Source organism: Centroberyx affinis, unplaced genomic scaffold (assembly GCF_046629955.1).
Source record: "Centroberyx affinis isolate AG114_WGS23_722 - 3 ecotype Tasmania unplaced genomic scaffold, CSIRO-AGI_Caff_v1 ptg003089l_1, whole genome shotgun sequence".
NCBI classification, from domain to species: Eukaryota; Metazoa; Chordata; class Actinopteri; order Beryciformes; family Berycidae; genus Centroberyx; species Centroberyx affinis.
In genome coordinates this window covers 1-24,898 of record NW_027281168.1, presented here as the reverse complement: position 1 = coordinate 24,898, position 24,898 = coordinate 1, and the positions used below count along the sequence as shown (strand labels likewise).

General features: G+C 39.3%; 1 protein-coding gene across 1 annotated transcript in view; it reads right to left on the bottom strand.

Moving 5' to 3' along the window:
• Window positions 1-23,235, bottom strand: part of LOC139659394 (immunoglobulin superfamily member 21-like) — a 29,067-nt gene extending 5,832 nt beyond the window's left edge. Inside the window, exons 1-4 of the mRNA XM_071537647.1 lie at window positions 23,120-23,235; window positions 21,417-21,535; window positions 19,218-19,333; window positions 14,521-15,040 (exon numbers count right to left, since the gene is read on the bottom strand). Of these exons, the coding sequence (XP_071393748.1) occupies window positions 14,521-15,040; window positions 19,218-19,333; window positions 21,417-21,535; window positions 23,120-23,193 (829 nt within the window). The 5' untranslated portion in view covers window positions 23,194-23,235. The remainder of the gene's footprint in view (window positions 1-14,520; window positions 15,041-19,217; window positions 19,334-21,416; window positions 21,536-23,119) is intronic.
• Window positions 23,236-24,898: the final 1,663 nt, after the last annotated feature.

Genomic DNA, 24,898 nt, shown 5'->3' with positions numbered 1-24,898 from the left:
CCAAGTGAAATTATCCCAGATAAACCTGTGTAGCCAACAAAAGACCTCTGAAACCTCTGATAATTACACTTTGTACACACACAAAAAAACTCATCCTGAATCCACAAACTCTTTGTTTATTATTTCTTTTAACATGTGCTAATCGTTTTTTTTTTTAGTTCCAGGACTTCAAACCAACATGTCATAAAATAGAACCAAACTCAGATTTTCCTTCTTTCAGTTTAAATATATCTCTCAGCAATAAACAAAAGACAGTATAGAGTGACTTAAGCCAGGACATTCACATAAGTGTCAGCAACAATGCGACAGGGACAGCAGAAGATCCCATTTTTAAATAATTACAACCCAGAAACAGGAGAAATTACAAATAATCATAGTCTGCAGCAATAAAGTGGCTCCTCCTATCAAAGAAAAGAAGTTTCTAAAGAAAAAATGTTTCTAAAGTTTCTAAAGAAACTCTCCATAATCTCGCGATTTTGTCATTTTGATTGAAATTTAAACATCTGTCTCACTCATTTTTTTCCCCACCCGCATTCCGCGAAGACCTGCTCTACTCTGCCATCAGGGTCAGAGCCAATCAGAGGCAGAGTAGAGCGGGTCTTCGCGGAATGCGGGTGGGAAAAAAAAATAACGCCTCACTGACTGTCACCCGTGTGTATGGGGGAAGGAGAGGGCGGAGGGACCGGGGTTGTGGACAGATCCTGTGACGGGACAAACTATCGAAAACATCTGCTTGACAACAAGGGAGCAAGCCCAAATAAGCAACTACACTTTAGAAACAAGCCCAAAAAAAATGCAACTACCAATATTTGTAAGTGACTTTACTTACTTGACTTTACAGCCTTGCTCTGTCCCTCCACCAGTCCATCCAGGACCAAATCCCTTCATGATTAATCATTCCATGTTTGGTAGACCTACTGGCTTCTGACAGGACATTGACTGATGAAGCTATTTCTCAGCATTGAGTTATTCTGTATTTGAGCCATTGTCAGCTTGGCAGGGGCAGATTAGAATGATTAACACTAAGAGAGCAAGCTGCTATCCTGTCTTTTTAGTCGTGCCATGGTGTGGCTGTTGTGTTTTGTTTGTTTTGTGTTTTTTTTCATTATCATTCACTGTGTAGGCTTACTTCCCAGAAAGCTTTAATTAATTTTGGGGGTAAAAGCTTGCCCAGGGAAAACTATTTTTTGATTACTCTCTCTGATAAATTTATGCTCTCCTAATCCAGTAATACGACTAACACCCACTCAATATTACATGGCTATACACTGCCCGTCAAAAAGTTTGGAGACACCTTGCCTTTTCTAAATTTTAAAAGTACTATTTGATTTTCTCTGTTATTTTTCAATGAAGAAGTAAGGGGAAAAAATGCCTACAATGCTTTTGTTAACATAAAATAGCTAATACTTTGGATACATTTATTCAAGACTCAGCTTCATGTTCAGTTTCATTGTTTTAGTGTTATCATCACAAATATTTGCATGTATGATTTTTTTTCTCAAACTAAATCTAGTTAGTCTTTAATGGGGTTAAGTTATTGCAAACCGACAAAGAAAACATGCTTATTTATTAAGCGTTTTCAAAAGCTAGGTGTCCCAAAACCTTTGACGGGCAGTGTATATAACAATAATAATAATAATAATAATAATAATAATACATAAACAAAGTCTTGAGGTGATTTAAAAGATGGTACTAAATTAACTGGCCCAAGTTCCTCAGTCTAGGAGCCCTGATGGTAAACTGATCTTTAGTCTTGAGTCAATCAGAGAGAGAATCATATTTCATCATATTTATCATCATATTTATTTTTGAGTCTAGACTGATGACAGTCAGAATCAGTCACCTTTAGTCTTGAGTCTAGACTGTGGACAGTCAGATAGGCTAAGACTAAGAACTAAGAGGTCTTCAACAGTGGTTCTCAACGTGGGGTCCGGGGACCACCAGGGGTCCTCGAGAGGGTTCCAGGGGGTCCCAAGCAAATTGATAAATTGTTAAACTTTACCATTATTTCATTTACAAGAAGTCACAATTAGAGAATGTAGAATAATGACTATTTTTTATCATAGTTTCATTGTTATCTCTGTACCTACAATACAGATAGTCATGGAATTCTGGACAAAATCATATCTAACAAAAAAAAATGATCTCAGATTTGGGTCCGGGAGACAAAATCTCATCAAATGGGGGTCCTTGGCCCCGATGTGGACTAAATTAGGGGTCCTTGATATGGAAAAGGTTGAGAATCACTGGTCTACAATATAGGTAGGGCCAAACCTAGCCGCACTTTAAACATGAGCAGTAAAATCAGAAAATCATCTCTAAATCCAGTGTGAAACCATGTGTAGAGATGCTTAAATTTGGGATATCTGGTCTCTTGGTTTAGCTGCTACATTCTGAGTAAGCTGGAGATGTCAGAGTGACATTTGCCTGAAGGAAGCAAGATGTAAGAGTTTTGCAGAGGTTGAAACAACATGAGATGAAAACATGAATGACCTTCTCTAAAGTTATAGAGGATAATAACAACTTGTTTTTTGATGTTTCTCAGTTGCAAGAAGTAGGACTGCACCAGTGTTTCAAAAGTCAATCACTCCTAGGTTTTCTGGCCACAGGGTGTTGTTGGAGTACATAGTATAACAGTTTTTAGAATATCATTTATGGAGTTGAAGAGGCCCAATAATTTCCCATGTGATTTCACTGAGTTGTAAAATGTTTTGAGACATCAAACACTTAATGTCTGCAAAGCAATTCTTGAGACTGAATATGCAGTTTGGGTCACTAGGTTTTCAATGGGAGGTATAATTGGGTGCAGACTGCATAGCAAGAGATGTAACATGTTTACAAATGATGTTGCCAAGCATGTAGAGAGAGAAGAGGAGGGGACCTAGAATTGAACCCTGGAGGACACCAGAGGTGATGTTTGCTCAGTAAGATGATAAATTATCATGACATAAACGATGATTTTGCTTTGCAGTGCTGAGAGAAGATAAGATAAGATAAGATAAAATAAGATAAGATAAGATAAGATAAGATAAGATAAGATAACATAAGATAAGATAAGATAAGATAAGATAAGATAAAATAAGATAAGATAAGATAAGATAAGATAAGATAAGATAAGATAAGATAAGATAACATTAACCTTTAATGATCCCCATAGGGAAATTAGGCTATTGCAGCAGCAAGAACTCTCTCTCCTCTGCTTTCAGAAAGTCTGGACTGTAACCCACCCATCCCCCCCCCCCACACACACACACGTCAAACAGTACCAACCATAAGTAACTTTTATACAAACATATATGTACACGCACACACACGCCTACACTCAGCACCAGCCACACTTTGTACAAGGTTTACTACAAAAACTGCTGCTACTACTCATCCTGTGGATGACTTATTACTTGCACATCCTTTTATTACTACCTGCACTACTGTTATTTTTGCAGTTTGTTTGTTCTTGATCTGTGCCTTGTTATTGTCCTCCCAGACCCCATTTTAACTTATAATCATTTAAATTCTTAGTCCCTTTTTAGTATCTTTTTATACTAGTATGTTTTATACCCTTGTTGTTTTGTTTTGTACTTGTATTTGCCTGCACCGTGATCTGAGAGAAACGGCATTTCGATCCTCTGTATGTCCTGTACATATGGCAGAATTGACAATAAAGTTGACTTTGACGTTGAAAAAAAAAGAAAAAGAAAAGAGCAGACATACCCATCCAGTGCTGTAGACAGTCAGTCTACTGTGCCAAGAACATTGTAGGAGCAGCAGGTAGATCATTTCCTACAGCAGACAGTTTCATCCTACCAACTGGGGTCATATCTCACAGGTGCTTTATTCTATCATTCCAATTTTTCATGACTTTGTCAATCAATTTGTTCCTAATGACTTCATATCATTGTTTTCTGTTTCTGTTTTAATTAGTGCTTTTTAAAAATACCAATGTATCGGGGTCCTGGGGGACCCCAGTCAAAAGCACCCAATTCCGCCTATGCAGTTTTAATAGATGGAACTATTTATTGAGTTCATGTTTGCCATGGGTCCTAATTTAAAGTATCACATACTATCAGGGGGGGTAGGGGCACTCTGTCTGTTAATTACATAATGAATAATGTTTGAGAAGAAAGTTAACATTTTGCTATGATGGTTGTTATTCTTGGGGTCCCCAGGGACCCCAGTCGGTAGTCCTTGTTGAGGGTAAAAATTATGGGAAATGGGCTCAAAACTTAAAACCAAACAGATGAATTTGTTTTTTTACATAACAGATAAGTCCCAATAAGAGGGAGAGGGAAATCTGAAGTGTTATATTTTTAGCCTTTTTGGTAAAGAATACCCAAAACTCATCACACTTCTCATCACACTTTGCAGAGACTTGAGTTAAAATGCCATGTCATTTTGTTTTTGAAGCCTACATGGAAAAATTGCCAGGAGACATGGGGACCAATCTGAGAAAAGCCTCTCTGGTCAAATAAACAATCAATGAATTCATGGTGCTTTACATAATGAGGGGTAGGATAAGCATTCTGCATAATTGCTGTGTGTGTGTGTGTGTGTGTGTGTGTGTGTGTGTGTGTGTGTGTGTGTGTGTGTGTGTGTGTGTGTGTGCGTGAGAGAGAGAGAGAGAGAGAGAGAGAGAGAGAGAGAGTGTTTAGTCTTCATTTTAGAGGAGCCAAAGTTTTCAATAAACTCCCCCCTCATTTTTTTGATCTCACACCCAATCTGTTGAAAAAAGCTGTCAAACAGTATTTATTTCACAATCATCATGTTTATTGAGGTGATCATACTGCTGTCTCTTTTTTGGTATAATTAATTACTTTGTGTTAACTAATCTTTTCCTTTATTCCTTTACTCTGCTTTTCCTTTTCTTTTCAGTTTCTTTTAACATTCTTTTACTTATTTTCTACTTTTCCCCCTATTTATTTAACAGTATTACTTTACCTATTGATTTGTTTATATTGTTTTGTTCTTTCTAAACTTTTTTGGGGGTTTCATTATACTATATTGTAATTATGTATGATTGTTATTAAGGGAGACACTCCATAAGCCCCTCTGGGTTTCTTTGGTCTTCCTTGCATATGCTCTTTATGATGCTGGTATACATTATGGATATTTTGTTTGAATTACTCTTTTGTGCTAAATAAAATAAAATAAAATAAAATAAAATAAAATAAAATAAAATAAAATAAAATAAAATAAGTGGGTTGTAATAGATCTTATACCACAGTTCTTCTTCAGAGTAGTACTAGTGCTACATAATTCTGTTAAAACTTGATAAATACAAAATCCATTCAAAACACAGGCCAACACAGTCAAACTAGCTTACTTGACTGACTTGACTTTAAACAGTTGGTAGCCTTTTTTGTGATTGGCTCACTAGAAAGTACATGTCCACCTCCTTGTCATTGAAAGGTGGAACTGAACCAGTACAAACTCTGCTGAGGGCTCAGGAAGTCCGAGTTCTATCATTTTCAATTAAAATTTGAATAAATTAATTAGATGGCATGCTCCTGTTAATCCTTTGCAGCCAGCCTTGAATTCCACCTTCATAATAATGTGTTTGTGTTGAAGTTTGAATCTCAGCAGCTCTCATTATGCGTCTCATTTAGTCCCATCTTGTGAAACTGCACCTAAAGGATTCACATGGCTTCCCTTTTCAATTAGTTCTGTCTCGGCACTGCCAACCAGTGTGTCTGATTTAAGGGTTTCTCTTTTGTGCATTTATATAAAACCTGCCATTTGTTCTTCTTCTTCTGTAATAATAATAATAATAGTGACACTCAGTACAGCGTGTCTCTACATTAGTGTGTGTGTCAGCATATGCCAGAGCGAGGGTGCTTGGAAATACTGTGTGTGTGTGTGTGTGTGTGTGGGCGCGTGTGTTGGGAGGATGGAAGGGGGGACTGTATATTGTATAGTTGTATTTATATTTGTTTTTATGACTACTTTGTGTACTTTTGCGCCTTGACCACCTGAATTTCCCTATCTGGGATAATAAAGTTTACCTTGACCTTGACCTTGGCATACCTCCGCCAACACTATGCAATTGCCAATATATATCAGTTCCACATGTCAGATTTTCCAAAAGTTCCACCAAAAGTTAATGACTGGACCTGAAATGGGACATGAGATATGCCTGTTCAAATTCTAGCCACTTTTAAGCATTTCAGCTGATTATCACAACACCACATGGCCAATTCAATCAATCAATCAAATTTTATTTATATAGCACATTTCATATAGATGTAAACTCAATGTGCTGCACATTAAAAATGAAAATAGCAAAGTGCATCATTTGAAACATGTATACAAACACAAGCACACTCATACCCTTAACCAAATGCCTGAGAAAAAAAGGAAGGTCTTAAGCCTGCCTTTAAATGAGGACACTGTTGTGGCAGATCTCAGGTCATCAGGCAATTTGTTCCAGAGAGTGGGACCATAGTGACAGAATGCACCTTCACCAGATTTAGTTTTGATTGTAGGGATGTGTAGGAGACCAGTGCCTGATGACCTGAGGGGTCTGGCTGGTTCGTAGTCAGTGAGCAAGTCAGGGATGTATTCGGGAGCTAAACCGTGTAAAGCCTTGTAGACAATGAGTAATACTTTGAAATCAATTCTATATTGTACTGGAAAGCCAGTGAAGTGAATGAAGTATTGGAGTGATATGCTCAGTTCTTCTTGTCCCAGTTAGCACTCTAGCTGCAGCCTTCCAACAGTCTTTTTGGGAAGTCCAGTGAATAGGGCATTACAGTAATCTAGGCCAGTGATTGTCAACCTTTTTCATATAAAGGACCCCTAATCTAGTCCACATTAGAGCCACGGACCCCCATCAGATGAGATTTTGTCTCTCAGACCCAAATCTGAGAATATTTTTTATTGTTAGAAATTATTTTGTCCAGAATTCCATGACTATCTGTATTGTAGGTAGAGAGATAACAGTGAAACTATGATCAAAACAGTCATTCTTCTACATTATCTAATTGTGTTAACTTCTTGTAAATGAAATAATGGTGAAGTTTAACAATTCATCAATTTGCTGGGGACCCCCTGGAACCACCTCAAGGACCCCTGGTGGTCCCCGGACCCCACGTTGAGAACCACTGATCTAGGCGACTGCGAATGAATGCATGGACCAATTTTTCAGAGTTGGACTGGGACAAGAAGCCTCTAACTTTTGCTATGTTTCTTAAATGATAAAAAGCAGTCCTGGTAATATTAGTGATATGATTTTGAAAATTGTGATCAGCATCCAAAATAACACCCAGATTTCTGACCTGCTCACTGTGTTTCAGAGACAGTGAGGCCGAATATGAATGAACCTGTTGCCCCTGAGCTTTAGCACCAACAACTAGAATCTCAGTCTTGTCTTTGTTGAGCTGTAAAAAGTTGTGAGACATTCAGTGGGTGATGTCATCAGTGCAGTTAATAATTTTGTCTATGGGACTGAAAGTACCAGGGGAAAAAGAGATGTACAACTGCGTATCATCGGCGTAGGAGGACACATTGTGTTTCTGTATGATGGAACCAAGCGGGAGCATATATAGGTTAAACAGCAGTGGACCAAGGACTGACCCTTGAGGGACCCCACAGGGAATGTCAGCATTGTCAGACATGAAATTACCCAGAGACACAGAGAAAGTCCTATTTTTTATGTAGGAGGAAAACCAGTCAAGAAGGCCGATGTAATTTTTGAGTCTGTGAACTAAAATTTCATGGTCAGCAGTATCAAAAGCTGAACTCAGGTCTAACAATATTAAAATGGAGAGTCTGTTTGCATCACTGTTGATCCTAAGATCATTAATGACTCTAATGAGGACGTGTAACAACGCATTATGTAATAACTCGACAAAATGTAATAAATTTTCACTTCATTATGTAATAACACCCGCATTTTGTAATAATCTGCCGCATTTTGTAATACACAGCCTGAACGCAATTTGTAATAAATTATTGCATATTGCGGTGGTTATTACAAAATACGGGAGTTATAACAACAATGTTTATTTTATGCATTCTAGCATGAATCATACTGACTAAAAATTCATTTTTTGGTTAAAGCAACTTCAAGTGTTTGTAATCTGTAATAACCACCTTTGTAATAACCACCGCAATATGTAATAATTTATTACAAAATGCGGGGAAATTTATTACATATTGCGTTCAGGCTGTGTATTACAAAATGCGGCAGATTATTACAAAATGCGGCAGATTATTACATAATGAAGTAAAAATGTATTACATTTTGTCAAGTTATTACATAATGCGTTGTTACAGGGCTGTGGTTAGTTCTAAAACCAGATTGGTACACATCATACAGATTATGGAATGATAGGTAGCTATGCAGTTGTTTGTAGACAATCTTTTCAAGTATTTTACTGAGAAAGGGGACATTGGAAATGGGTCTATAGTTACTAATTACAAATGGATCAAGGTTGTTCTTTTTGTGTGGGTGTAATGATAGCATGCTTGACAGAGGAGGGGAAAACACCAGAGTGTAGGGAGACATTGACAATACACAATAGTTGACTTGACAGATAGTGAAAGACAGACTTAAATAACTTGGTTGGGATAGGATCAAGAGAACAAGTGGATGACTTAAGCTGCTGCATGATTTCTTCAAGATCACAGGAGGTAATCAAAGGGAAATGACACATGGTAACAACTGTGGCACACTGAGGTGAAGGGAGGGAAGGGCCAGATCCATTTGAACAAGAGATCACACTATTGTCTCTGATGTGAGAGATCTTTTCTTGAAAGAAGGAGACAAACTCATTGCATTTATTTAGAGAAAGGAACTCAGCAGGAATTGATCTAGTGGGATTTATCATTTTGTCAATTGTGTGGAATAGGAACTGGGCATTATTTTTATTATCATCTATTAGTTTAGAGATGTAACATTGCCTTGCAAGTTTCATTTCTTTATTATATCTAGTCAGTGTTTTTGTAGATTTCATAATCAACCTCTAGTTTGGTCTTTTGCCATTTTTGGTCTGCCCTTCTGCATGTTCTCTTTGATGACCTCACTCTTTCCCCATTTCTCCAAGGAGCTTTAGGTGCTTTAGGTATGTGGCTTGTTTTGATAGGAGCAATTCTGTGAATGACCTGTCTAAGTACACAGTTGAAGTTGTCTACCATGACACTGCATGATGACAGGGTGGGCAATGTAAGCTTTGTGTAATCATGGATGAACATATCAGCTGTATTTGCACGAATAAAGTGCTTTTTTGTGACTTTGGTTTCACTGACATGTATAGGGACCCAGGTAATGTTAAAGAATATGCAGAAATGATCTGAGATTGCAACATCAAGGATTTCAGTTGCTATAATATGAAGTCCTTTAGAAATAATCAGATCCAGGGTGTGGCCTTTTTTGTGAGTGGGTCCTGTAACATGTTGTGAAAAGTGAAAAGTCAGAAGCTATTTAGTGTCAGAATTATTGGAAATGTCAATATGAATATTGAAGTCCCCTGAGATAACAATACAGTCATACTTAATGGAAATTGTGAACAGCAGTTCACCAAACTGATCGAAGAATCCCTGTCTGAGTTTAGGAGGGTGGTACAATGTAAGTAATAAGACAGGCGACACAGATTTAAAAAACACAGCAAGATCTTCAAAAGTTGAGAAATCACCAAGAGAAACAGTTTTGCAACCTAAATAGTCTGCATAAAGAGCAGCAACCCCTCCACCCCTCCTATTGTTTCTAGTGCAGTGCAGGAAGTTGAAATTAGTAGGTGAAGTTTCAATCAACTCTTTGGCGCCAGTCTGGTCAAGCCATGTCTCAGTGAGCAGAGCACAAAAACTGTATACATTTTTATGATTAAATTTGTTTATTTACAATTAACAGCATAGTTTGGTATGGCATCATAATTTGACATTTTAACACTGTGAGGACAGTGGGACTACATTCCCATGAAATTCATCCAGAGAGTAGGGAGAGGTCAGGGGGAACTGGGCTGAAATGGGCCAAAAGTAACACTTTGCAAGTGTTTTGTTTGTAAATATAGATAGAACAGTAGTTTTGCATGCAATAAAATTAGTCTACATTGTTTTTATTTGTTGTTTATGTTTTTGTACTGCAAGGTTATTACATTGAAATAAGGAATTTGATGCATATTGGTGACTTTCTTGTGCTATCCAATAGAAGATAGTTACATTTAATGCTGCAACGTAAACCCATTGTCCTCATATGAGGACATCATTTTTTTCACAAACTACTTTCAAAGATGTTGCTTAGTTTCCATAGTTATCAGGTGCTACTAGTTCCAAATAGCAAGGAAAAAATTAAAATGCACACAAAATAAAAGTTGCATATAGAGGGATTGCTGACAGAACTGGGGCTTAATATGGACAAGATTTTTTAGATGAGCACAGTGACGGTTGACAGATGTAACTAACTTCCCTCTGAGCCTGTTACTAATCCTGACTGGGATTAGCAGTCCTGGCCCCTTGAGTGGTTTGTGACAGTTTGGTGTGACCATAACCATCTTAAGTTATTAATACAGTTGGAAGAGACATACTGTATATGTTAGGATTGTTACAGTAACTAGCCGACTTAGACTGTAGTATGGAAGTTAGGAGCTACAGGGCGCGGACTATCTCAGTGTTCAATGATGGCAAAATCCATGTTAGCAGAGAGCATGCGGGCACCAGTGCGGTTGGGATGAAGTGCATCCTTCTTGTAAAAGTCACTGCGGTTCCAAAACAGATCAAAGTTGTCGATGAAATACAGACCAAGGGTTTTGCACTCTGTCTTAAGCCAGTTCTGGAGGGAAAAAAGACTTGAAAAGCTGCCATAGCCAAGACCAAAGGTGGGGATTGGACCCAGTAGACAGCAGAGCAGTTAGGAGCTGCCTGAAGTCCTTTTTTAGTACTTCAGTTTGTTGTTTCCTTGTCTCGTTTGAACTAGAGCCCTGCATTGGGAATCTCGCGGGAGCGGGCGGTTTTAACTTTGCTGCGGGCGAGAGCGTGTGGTCAAAAAATAAACTGCGGGTCCCGGGATTTAACCAGAAGGATGGAGACGGAGTCAACAAATGCAGATGAAAAGAAAATCAAAGCAAGTCATTACAATACCAAAGCAAAGCAAGGCAAGTCTGACATTTGGACAAATTTCTCAGTTGTCAGTTGTCACTAGAACGTAATTTCGCTACGTTATTACCGACAGGTGGGACTAGAGGACTGCATTGGGACCCGTGGGACCCGACGCAGATCTCGCAGGAGCGGGCGGTTTTAACCTTGCTGCGGGCGGGAGCGGGCGGTCAATAACACACACATTGCGGGAGCGGGCGGTAATGGTCAGAAATCCTGCGGGAGCGGGCAGGAGCGGGATAAAAAAAAAAAGTCCCGCGCAGAGCTCTAGTTTGAACCATGATGATCCTGGTGCACTCAGGATGGTGTTGTAGTGCAGTGGGTAGCTGTTCCAGAATATCTGAAACACAGGCTCCAGGGAAGCAATAGGTGTGGCCCCTCCTTACCCTGATGTCCCTTACAATGGAGTCACCAAGGACGATGGTTGTTGGAGGAGGGGGAGGGGGTTCAGACTGCGGTGGGCTGGATGGTCCCTGTGTTCTGCTGGACTGTGGTCGCTGGGGTCTGGTAGATGTTGGCCTAGCAGCATTGCCAGCTGTAGCAGCAGAACTTGGACCAGTAGAGACTGTAGCAGCTGGATCAACCCAACCACCTTCGGGATGTCGGACAAATGGTCTTTCAGTCCAATATGGGACATTTTTTCTGACTATTGGGGTTTTGGAATAATGGGCCGTCGGAACAATGGGCAGTCCCCCTGAGGCCGCGGTGCAGGTTCATTCAGACGATGGTCAATTAGCGTGTTGTCCCAAGGAATGGTGTTATCACAGGCAGTATTCGCTCCTGTGATAAGCTTGCTCAGTTTTTCGAGCTCCAATTGCAGCATAGCTACCTGATCGGCTAGCACCCGACAGTCTTTGCAGGGAGGTTGATGGTTGGCAAATGCTTCCTTTCAAAAAGCCGGGGAGCAGGATATCTCTCTCCATTCTGGCTCGGGCATCATCGATAAGTCCATGTATCAAAGTAGCTGCCACTCTAATGCTACACACGGGAGAAGAGTAGTAGTAGGTAGCTTAGCCATCAGGCTGAAGACAAACCCAGCTAAGCTAGCAAATGTCTAGTTTGCACTAGATCTGTTCAGTGGCCACTAGGGCTGCCCTTCTACCACTGGACCAAGTTTTGGAAAAATTGGCAGGGCGGTTAGCCTATGTCTAAACCGGAAATGAGCTCTCCAGTGCCTCCATGTCGGTTGATTGTTCCAATAATGGATTGGTTTGCCCCTTCGTATATCTGCTGATAGGCACACTTTGACCTCACTTTGATCACGCCCAGCATATGACTTCATTGACAAAACTTGAAAAAACATGGCAGTTAACATAACAGTGCTATTTTCTACATTGTATGTGCGAGCAGTGCATAATAAATTTGATTGGCTATGAGCTGTAGGGTTACTTCATCAATAGTAGATGCCCATTTTATGTCTTGAGGTCCATTCAAAGCTGTGTGTGGTGTTATGTATCAAAAACACTCAATCTATTTTTACACGTTCATTTTCCAGCATCTCTCTGTGCCTTGCCAAAAACGGGCTGTTTTTGTTGCTGTGCCTTGAAGACTCATTAATATTAACGACCTCTTTGTTCTGATTGGGTAACCGTTTCAAGAGTGAAATGTGGAACACCACAGCCCGGCAGCTACAGGTACAAAAATGATGAGCGAACCTTTTCTAATATGGATTGTGTGGATTTAGTTGGCTACCGTGTGTTTTGATACTTTCATGATGTTTAGATAGCACATCCAACTCCTTTATAATCCAAGAGGCAAGGGAAATCCTGTTTTACACCATATGGGACCATTAAATAAAAGAAGTAATTAGCATGAGCAGCAACAGCCAGCATGGCTGAACAAACGAAGAAAAGAGTGGTACAAGGAAAAAGAAACAGATTAATCACTCAGAGCAAGGCAAGCGTGCCAACAAAGAAAGTGACCATCTCCGAGCCAAAACTAGAGTGAACATTGGTATTGCCCTGCAAAGATGAAAAGCACTCAGAAATAAGAAGGGATGAGGAGGAGTGGAGTGGAGATGGTTCTTTTTCTTTTGGACTGGTAGGTTTCGCTGCAGTTTAATAGCATTGAATGTCTTTAATACCATGTTGGGCCAGTGCCGACACTGACTATAAAACACCAAAGCAATGACTGCTCATCACCAAATAAAGAAAAACAAGAATCTCACAGATTATCTCTTTTAACAGCCTATTATCCCTGCTAATTTGCCTAATTTGCCAATAGTTCAATTGGAAAAATAATAATAAATAGTGTAAAAAAAGAATTGTGAAGTTATACAATCCAACTTGAAGCTCTGTTGCAGGAGCAAGGTAATTTCATATAAATATTCAAAAAAATATGTCAAGGCTATCTCTGCTCCGTAGTTTGTTTGATAGTTGGAAAAAAAGATAAATGGGGTGAGGAGGTTCCATATTTTTCAATCTTGCTTAGTGTTTCAGTGGCATGCCAGGGTAACCTGGCTATTGTCCATACTCTGGTTCAGCTCGTATTGGGCTTAATCAGTTTACATGGGCCTTTGATACCCTGCCATTGAGTCTTCCTGTTGTCATGAATAAACCAGTTAACAGAATCCCCCTCTTTGACTGAACCATAGCAGCTTACTTCTAATGCAGCGGAAACAACTGAGGATCCCAATAGTAATAGTAAGTAGGTCATTGCTTGCATGTTTTTGTTGACATCAAAATGTATCCATAAAGTGTGAGTTTGTCAGACAGTGAAAATCAAAGGTGAAAGCATTAAGATGTTTCCATGCCACAGTAACTAGTTTAATGTGAGAGTAAACCTCAGAGAATGAGGTTAACCTGGTTAATCCAACCCAGTTATGATGTTTACATGCATCAACCCAAAACCAGGTTATCTAAGGGCGTTTTCACACCTGCACTTTAGTCCGATTAAATCGGACTCTGGTTCGTTTTCCCCCTTGGTGCAATTCGTCTGAGCAAGTGTGAACACAGTAATCGCACTCGGGTGCAGACCAAAACAACCGCACCGAGACCCTTTAGAGGAGGTGGTCTTGGTCCGGTACATACGTGCATTCGACATTCTGCTGGTACAGGTTTGCCTGGTATATTGCCAACATAATTACAACAGTTATGAGCAAATGCCAACTCTGCCGTTGCTCCATGTTGCATAGCAATGTGCACTAGTCCAGAACACAGGACCTTCTTCCTGTATTTACTTTCTTGTCCCACCCCAGACACATCTGATCAATAAACGGAGTGAACGTTCTCACGTGGTTTGTAGTGATGCATTTTGGTTCGCTTGGATTTTTCTCTGTGTGAAAAGAAACCGAGCCAAGGGGAAAACGCCCCAAGTTTACAAACTTATCAACTGATTTGGACCAGAGCAAACAAACTATAGGTGTGAAAACGCCCTAAGGAACCGGAATTCTCTGTACATGTGAACATAGCCTGTGTGTGATGTGGCTCCACTCACCAAGTGTGACCTCAGCCTGCATGGGCATGGACAGGGCCGGGTGCTTGACCTCACAGCTGAACAGAGCCTCATTGTCCAGCTGGGGGTTGAGACTCCAGGTCAGCATAGCTCTCACCTCCATGGTGCCATCACTGGCCACCTGCTGACGATGCTGAAAGTAGTAGAGCGGGTCGGTGCTCTGGACCCAGCGGGGAAACTCCCGGCTCACCACGGTCTCGGGGATCACCTCGGTGGTCGGGACGGGGTCTGGCTCCGACTCTAGCTCTCCCTCCTGCTCCACCCCGGGGCCGTCCTGGCCCAGCTGAGCCGGCTTTCCTTCCTGCTCCAGCAGAGACAGGGACCTCTGGAGCTTGGTGTCATCCAGGTCTCGACTCTTGAGCGGCTTGGAGCTCCAGAGCCCAGCTTGACCCCTGCCCCGGCTCTTTCTTAGGCCCAGGACCTTGCTTAGGTCTCCCATTGAGGAGGACAACTGAGCAGAGGGCACCACTTCAATCAGCTCCCCATCACGCTTGAAGTACACCTGACGGGGGACAAAGAGAGTTCAGCAAAAACCTTGGCAGTATTTCAAAAGATCAAACTGACCTCATAGTAGAGGAACAAATCTCCAAAAAAGGCTTTCGTTTTTGAGATACCCCTACCCGAGGTAGAACAAAGCACAACCATGTTTTTTCATAACTTTAATATGTCTAGTTTTTGAAATGGATGCTTGTATAAAAATATTTTACTGACACCAGCTAAAACTAAAGCCCTGTGTGTGCACATTAAATCATTCCCCAAGAATGGAAATTGTAACCTTTATGTTAATTGTATCCTACTTAGGATAGTATGAAGAATATCACTTTATTTAATGTATCCTATGGAGAAACTAGGTAAATCTTTCAAGTAGGAATGATAAATAGTAGGCTAAATGTCATCTTTATATCATTGATTTGAATGGAAAAACAACATTAGGCTATATATAATATGGAGGACCCCAGTGTATTTCTATACTGTATATAATTGATTATTCATTTAGGATCCAATTTATGATTCATGTTTGATTTTTCCAATTCATTCAGTCAAATTTTTCAGTTACATCATTTGGAAAATATTGTGTCATGCAGCCTGTTGGCTCATATTATCATCATACAGTATATTGTAAGTGTTATTCAAAGAAAACATTAAAATATATAGAAAGAGTGTATTTAAAATGATAAAGAAATGTCTATTGAACTTGTTTGCATTAAATGTAGATAGTTTTTTGGCTTTAATCTATGGTTTGTGTCCTTCTCTTCACACATTTACACCAATAGGGCCCCATTGTATTTGTCTGTTTGAAGTGCTGGCTGCACTAGTTACCTGTTAGGGGCTGGTGACATCAGAGGGTGAAGTGAATAGTCAAATAACCTACTTTTATGATAAGATAACAGTCTTTGGTACATATAAATGAAATTCTTTGGTGATTGGTTTCCTTACTTTAATAATGACAGACATATACATACCTTTTGGATTTTTAATTTCCTATTCAATTTCCGCCTATAATTCATGTGTGTTTAAGTGTATACATTTCAAAGATGGACAAAGGTATTGATTAAATCTTTGCTTTACTGTATGCAATAACTGTCTGTGAATATCCAGGCCAAATTTGGTGACATTCTGATCATTATTTCCAGAGATAGATGTGATAAGGCAGATGCTGTCCCTTTTGGAGAAGCCTAAATTTTCACTATTTTCGGTTTTGGGGAGGATCCAAACATCAACCAAATAAACTAATTTTGCAGTAAAATATCTTTATACAACCATCCATTTAAAAAACTAGACATATTAAAATTCTGGAAAAAAAGGTTGTGCTTTGTTCTACCTCGGGTAGGGGTATCTCAACTTTTAGGGGTCTTAGTTCCTCTACTATTAACCGTATGGGGGGTTCTATGCATAGAAGCAGAAAAAGTAAATGTGTGATTTTCAAATGTAAACAGATAAATAATATTCACTTCGATACAATTACATAAAATATTAATTTGTAGCTGAAGACAAAAAACTACAACTTCCCACATGCATGCCTTGGTGCACAGTTTATATAGTCCCTCTTTCCTGCTTTTTTGCATGGCAGGTCATGATTTTACCGTGGCGGCCCATCACAATACAATATATACAGTATATAGGAGAAACACAGCTCACCACAGCTTCACTGTGCATAAAGTATGTCAAGCAATATGCTCACAAAAAACCTGCTGCTAGTAAGCGGTATTGGGACTCATGGAGGAGGACACACAAGAGACGCAGTGTTCCCCAAAAAATAAAAAGTTGGTCAATTTATAGAAATGTATCTAAATTGATCTCTAATGTGCCTGATGTGTATCACGTCATGTCTGTCATTTGGCGATGCACAGAACAGTAGACCAGTAGCATTCCACTCAATCCCACAGAGCCTCCCGGTGTGAAAATGAATGTTCTACAATTAAAAAAAATAAAATTCTACAATTTGGTCCAAACTTGCATGTGTTAGTAACGTATTTGTAAACAGTAACTTGATAACACATATGCTGCCCTACAAACTTTAATTGTAGGTAACTGTAACGGTAGGAATTGAATTGAATTGAATTGAATTGAACTGAATTGAATTGAAGTGATTTGAACTGAACGCGCTGTGGGCCTGTACAGGATCTGTGCTTGTTTCTTTAATTCAGTGCATGTGACAAGTTACATTACATCATTCATAAGAGAGGTTTTGAAGAGAAATTATGTCTTACTCTGCAGTAAATTGTACTAATGGATACTTTGAGGGTTAATCTCTCCAGTTTTTTCAGTAAGTAGATTTAGATGTTACTTTGCTGCATCTCAAGTTAGATAGCTAAATAGTGGAATAAACATTAGCTTCTTCACATCGATTGATGTTCTGTTCTGTCACGTCACGTCACGTCACGTCACGTCATGTCATGTCATGTCATGTCATGTCATGTCATGTCATGTTCTGTCATGTCATGTCATGTCATGTCATGTCATGTCATGTCATGTCATATATATTATTATTAGGCTACTTGTTTTGCCAAAGTCATACTTGTTAATGTATATATTACATCATCTGACCAGTATGGTAAAACCTTGGTAAAAATTTGTAAAATTGTAAAACTATATTGTAAAACTATATTTTGTGTAAAAATATACTTTGTACATTGACATTACATTGCTATGCTAATGCACCCAACCCCCTACCCCAACCCCATCCCCATCCAACTGTCAGTTGGAGCTGGAAGTTGTGTACTTGGGCACCATAGAACTGAATGATGTTTTCTTTTATTTGTCTTCTTTTTATTTTTATATTTTTGACATCCAGTTTTGACACTGTACATCATGCTACTATACCCCAGTGAACCCCAGGGAGAGTAGCTGTGGCATCACGAACAGCTAATGGGGATCCTAATAGTAAATAATAAACAAACAAATAAACAAATAATTAAGCTAGTGAGCAGCTGATCTTCCCTGGGAAGAGGAGCTGGAGGTTGTGCAGCTGGGCACCTTATAACTGGATAGAATAATTGCTTAGAATAAATTGTTGTGTGACCAGTGAAAGATTTGTGCCATCATCATTATCCACCACTACCACAACAATCAAACGCAAGGCAGAGATTACACCGGTCACACAGAGTGCTGTTAAACTGGTAGTCCAATTTATTGTTCAGTAGATAACACAGAAAAAGGAAAAAAAGGGCACAGATCGGTCCTCTTGTTTGTCTTGATTTTTTATAATTGACCTGCGTGTTTTATATATAAAAAGTTTTTTCTACCATGGTATAAACAATTTTGCATAGAGATGGACTTCTTTTGCCTTTTGCTGGTTTGTTTTGGTGTTTTTATTTTTCTGTTTCCCTTTTCTTGGGTGGGCATGTCCTCTCGAAAATGTGTTCTGGTATATTTATATTTTGTATATTTGTACATGGATGAATTTGAAGTTATAGGACCCCATGGGGCATTTGTATACTGTAGACTTGGGCTATGTCTTATATATATAGCACTCACCTGAAAAAATGTTTTGCTTGTTAGTAATATCAAAAGAACGATTGTATGATTGCAGATATTGTAGTTGAGGGAATCTTGAATGAGTGAGCTGTTGTATGGGATCATGGACACAGCTCAAACACAGCTGTGGATTATTATGCAATCATAGGCTGTATTTAAGCACTATGTCACTTTATGATTGATATGTCTTGAGAAAGGTCCTTGTGACTGAAACGTCAACTCTTTTTAATAAATCAATGCAGAGGTGATAAGTGTGTGCGGGAATTGACTTTTTTTCTTTGGACTTTTATTGTATCACTTCTGCAACTGTCCTCTAATCCCCTAGATATTAATTTTCCAATTCATTTTCCAAGAGGTTATGGGGGCCACAGGCCAAGGCCCTGTTGTGAACAGCTATTTTAGTTCAAACTTTTAAGCTCCTGCAGGATTTTCAAGCTGTGACATTTCTTTCTTTGATCACTCTGATGTTGAAGTCCTCCAGTGGTGCTTCCAATTTCATATTTTCAATGAAGGTAGGAAGGCACCTCCCAGACTCAATCAGGATTTATCAAAGCAATTTGAGTTTTTTTCCGTGAAGCAATTTCGACGGAGGCTTTCTCATCCTCCTAAGCAACCAAAAGCACATAGCAGCGACAGAGAGTTTATTTTAATGGAGACTGAATCTGTCAAGAGAGATTAAAGGTAAACAGGCTCCATCTCACCATCGGAGCTGGCTTTCCTCCTGTAACAATGCAAACCAGAGTGAAGTTCTGGGCCTCATAGCGGCTGAACGGAGCTGGGCTGTCCGCCGCAACCACTGAGATAGACTTTGGAGGTACTGCAGAGAAAAGTAAGTTAACTTAACACAAACAAAACCAACACATGCAAAAAAACACTATAATGGCACTGACCTTTCAGGCCTTTTAATCGTTGTTTGACCTCAAACCATAGATGACTTTTTTAATGAATTAACTGACTTTGGTACACTGCTGAATACAGTGCTTAATAAACAGAGAGCTAATAAATCAAGGCCGATTTCAGGCAACTCCTGCAATGATACTGTTATAGTCAGCGTGCTCTATCTCCATTTTTCACATTTTTTTCCCCTGGAAATTCCTGGAAAGTTTACTTTTTTAGTGATGTAAGGAGTATGCAGGACACTTGTGACGTAAAACGTGTTCAAGAATTTTGTGTCAACCATTTGAAATAGTTGAGACCCTCATGGACAAACTAAGTACTTGTATGAAAGTAAAACTCATTATGGAATATGCTTGTATATGTATATATGTGTTATACTGTTGAAGTCATGAACTATCAATCTTTGCTTCCAAAATAACATTTAGAGGATAAAAATCGTGAAATAATGCATTTTACCCAAACTTTATACAAACATCATGTAAAATTTCAATATTGCACTGTGTTTAACATTGTTCGTATGGTTGTGTGACATTGCTGGCCAATCCATGTGTAAATAAATCATAGTGGTTTTATCAAAACATAGTTGTCACATGCTTGATGCCACAGGAAGCGCATGAAAAAAGGTCCTTGCGGCAGCATACGCTCTGCCTTCTGTCCAATACATTAAACTTAAGCTAAAATTAAGCTTTAAAAATATGCCAGTGAAGTTAATAGAAGTGAAATGATTTAGCTGCATCAACTCAAGTGCATATTTCCCAGGTAGGATGTAAAAGGGATGAAAGGGATAGTAGGAGATTATTTCTTCAGTTTGGTAGGGGAAAAAATGACAAGATTGAGGTTATTAATTGAAAATGTCAGGCAAACAAAATGAGCTGAGAACAAATGATATAATGTCAATCTGAGGTAGCATTTTGTGAGTAGGTCCTGTTTAATTATTGTTTCCCTCCATCTTCAGTGTTCACGTTGTTTTGTTTACATCCACAAAGTAGCATGTAGCGCTGGCTGATATGACGTCCTCACTTCCTGTTGGGGCTGATGCTGCATTCCATTGGAAGTTGGAGTCAATATTTCCGAGTCTGTGTTACCGACTTCCGATCTAAATACGTTCCAGTGCGTCTGCTGGGGAAAACACCCTTTGCCCACTAACATTAACGTTAGCTATCTGACGACGCTCTAGCAACATTAGTAGGCTAGTTCATACTAGTAAAGACTTCTATTTAGTAACGAAGCACAAGTCAGTTGAATTAGTAACACGTTTTCATAACCGTTTTCATAAATGACATATCAAGTAAAATCAAGTTTTATTAAGTACAAATTGATGCAAAGGGAATTCGGTTTACTTACAATCTCGGAACCCATCGTCTATCGGTCTGACGCCGACGACGTCTCATATGCAGATATCTGTTTATAGAGATTAGCCGAAATGTCGTCTGGACCTAAAACACCTACAAAAAGTATCAATGTTTGTGTATTGTGTGGAGAAACGTTCGACTCTCTCAAGTCCAACTCCATTCTCGTGTCTCAAGTTGCTAATCGGACTGTAAACAATGACCGGCGCACGGAAGAGGAAGTCTACACCGGAAAACCCGAAATATTGGCCGTCGCCCCCAGAGTCTAATCCTCGTCAGACCGATAGACGGTGGGTTCCGAGATTGGTTTACTTACTGCTGTGACGTCAGCTGTGTTTATGTCGGAGAACTCGGGCGGAATGGATCTTGCCCGAATTTCCGACCGGGAACTCCCGACTTCTGTTGCACTTTTCCTTGTCAGAAGTCGTTTTTCTCTGAGTTCCGAGTACAATGGAATGCAGCATGAGGCGTTTACGTGCAACGTCCGACCCGATGTGTAGGAGAGTGGAGTGACCAGGCAACTGAAACAATGATCGGCCAGTCACCAATGACCCACATTATCGGCTGATTATGATTGGTGGTGCATTGATCGGTGCATCCCTAATATAAAGTGAAGTTGTGTGCAGTAGTGTGAACGTCCCTCTCCTTGCCTACCTATGACAGTGAGGATGATGCTGCCAGACGCTAGAACCACCTTGTCTCTGGAGGCTCTGTCGTAGATCCCTACATGGCACTCGTACAGGCCGTCATCCTCCATCTGGACTTCAGGAAGCCTGTTCAGTATATAGTAACAAAGATTATAGGGGATTTTATTACTTGTACTGTAGGTGAGACCGGGGATGGTTGTAACACGGGATAGTTGTAACACTTTCAATTTCTCCAATCAGGAACAAGCTACGAATCACCTGATTTACTCTACACATGCTCAGTTTAGTCCTTATTCCTCATGTGAGGAAGTAGCACCCTGTGGCAGACACAGCCAAGTTTATAAGGAAAAAACTAATTTTGAGGTAAGAAAGTAATTTTTTTTACTTACACTTACATTTATTTTTGTGATAGCATTGCCTGCTTTATGGTTGAATTCATCAAACTTAAATCACGTTAATTATGTGTCTATGTAGATATCTTTCATGCAAGATGTTTTAGCTGTTAGCTGTAAGGTACTGTAAGCTAGTTCAAGGCTACAAGAGTGCAAGACAAACAAGCACAAACACACAAGCAGACAAACACAGACACACACACACACACACACACACACACACACACACACACACTAATATTCAGTTGTTGAAGTTGGTGCACATTTGCACATTTTGTTCAATTTTATTATTATGTTCAAATGTCTGGCACTACTATGACTGACAGTAACTAACATACTTGGCTCGCACACACACACCAATTATGTTAAAAAGTAATTTAAGTGTTGAATAAAAAGCTTTCAATATCTTAAGTTTTTGTCGTAATCCTTATTTCACAATGTTACATTTCACCCCAGGCTATGCTACAACTAACCCGGACTATGGGGTGAAATGTAACATTTCACTCCTTGTGTTTGAGACTCTGTGTTACAGAGATAACAGCTACACCATTTAATAGCAGACACATGTAACTAGTTTGTATCACATTTGGAACACACTGGCTTAAAAGAGCTCCAAGATGCAGACAGAAATGTCAAAAATGTTACAACCATCTCCGGTCTCCCCTATATTTTGGAAGCTGCTGGAAGTTGACTTAATAACCATTTACTTTTTGTGCAGCAGTTGGTCTGACCACCAAGTGTGGACTTTCAACATAGCAAATGCTGTGATAGAGTTGTTATCGATTCAATCAAGAGCAATATCTTTACCCCACTGAGAGTAATTTCTCTTGTACAAGAGAATCATTAAAATACAGATAACAATGTGCTACTTCCTCATTGTTGAGCGAGCCGTTCATTCAGGTTCTCGAGTTTCAATACGTTCTTAACCCATATCCTGAATACTCAAACTCGACTCAACATGGAAGTAGTAGGCCTATCGAACGCTCGAGATGCTACTCGTCTCGGACAGCTTGCAGATAGTGATTTGAAAGTGAAACTCCAAAACTCATATGAACAGCTCGCTCAACGGCTACTTCCTCAAAGAGCAGGTTTGAAAGTGTGATGTCTTTGTTTGTTAAGGTACATGGCGATCATTCAATCGTTTAATGAGCTTTGATGAAAACTCGAACCAGTACGTACCATGAGTGATTCGTTCAAAATGATTCGTTCGTTCTTTTTGGCCCAGCACTACTTTGAACTGTCCAATAAAGGTGAAATGCCAAAAAAATAATCAAAAACAAAAAAAAAACTTTTGCAACAGTACACCACAATATCTCACCGGACAGTTGACTGGTACACCAGGTCCTCTCGCCTGCGATTATCCTCCATGTGGGAGTAATTGGTGTTGTACATGGCATCATAGGTAAAGATTTTCTGCTTGGCACTGCCTCCTTCTACCACCTGTGAGGGGAGTGCAGATACATGTCATTGATAGATAAAATATACCACCCATAACCAGGGTGAAATAAAGTTATGAGCCACTGCAAACTACAATCCTTCCCACAGACATCTATTGTTATCTATGGAATTCATTTGAGCTGATTTGAATAGAAATGGACCTCCATCCATGTTCTAAAGCCCCAGTGTGGCTGAAATAGTTTGTCCTCAACAACCAGTGCACTTGCTTTAGTTTGTACACTTTGATCAGGAAGGCTGGGTTTGTATTGTCCCATTTAGAAGTTTGAAAGTGAAGATTCTCACTCACAGACAGCTCTTCAATTTAATCTAATTTTGATGTGAACGATTCGTTAAACCTGTAGTATCTCAACAGTAAACAACCTTGCTGTCTGTGCACTGGGTTGGAAAAGGAGTACTTTTTTCTCCTCCTCCAAGAAATGTGGACTTTGATTTGAGTGACAGATTTTAATTAAAGTGTTGATGAAACACAACTACATGTCATGAGCTTCTCAAAATCGCAAGCTCCAGCAAATAAACACTTGGTTTCAATTAATGATGCTCAGGAGGACACGTTACTCCACATTCAGGCTTAAATCCTCAATCCACATTCTCTGTCAAGAGCCGGTCTCCTGTGGCTGAACAAGGAATTACAACAACACAATTGTTTTGATTCACCACTTGCTTGGAGGCCTCGCCCTCCCACACCCACTCTACTCATCTCCAAGTTCAGTCTAACGCAGTCTAGTCTTTCTTGGCTAGTCTATTAATTTTCCCACTGATCAACTTTTCAAAGTCTCATAACTCGAAATCTGGTCAAAAACATGTGCATGTGCAGTTGGTCAACAGCCGAAGAAGAGGGTTAAGTGCATGTGCAGTTGTTGACCAAATTCAAGATCTGACTTTCTATCGTTCATTCTGAAAATTCCAGCCATTTTCAGTACATAGAAACTATGTGTCACCAAAGAAGATGAAGACAAGTGATTCCCCGCTGTGAAATTTTGGTGAGTAACCAGTTTGTTTTGACATTTTGAGACTTTGAAGTCAACATAATTGACATACTTTTGTCTTAATAATAACACCAAATACACAAAAGGTGTAAGGGTATGGATGAGAACCAATAGGTTTAATGCATATTTCTCTTTGTTGTATTTAATCCTGCCTATTGAAAATGACCAATGCATCTTGACTGGTAGCTTATGTCCAGTCCAAGATTCCTGGGACAATTTCTAAATCCAAGATGGAAAATGTTGTATTTTCTGGAAAAATATTAATCCCTATTGTATGGTATAAATGGTCTTTTTATTAAGCAGGCAGCTAAACTTGCCTGTGGTGACTATCTCATATAGAGTTATATTGCTTAAATTTAGATTTCTGATTAGAAAGCATGTTTTATGGCCATTTGAAATTGGTGGTGGTACCATTCAACAATAACAGTAACATTTTACTTGAATTGTTGATTAGAACACACAGTAACACTTTACAATAAGGGTCAATAAGTTAAGGGTTAGTTTATGCTTAATAAGGGTTAGTTAATGCTTAATAAGCATTGACTAACCCTTAATTAACAGTTAAATAATGTGTAATTTACTAATGGTGTTCATGTTAACTAAGGTATTAATTTATACATTATTTAATAGTTTATAAAGATGACTTATGAATA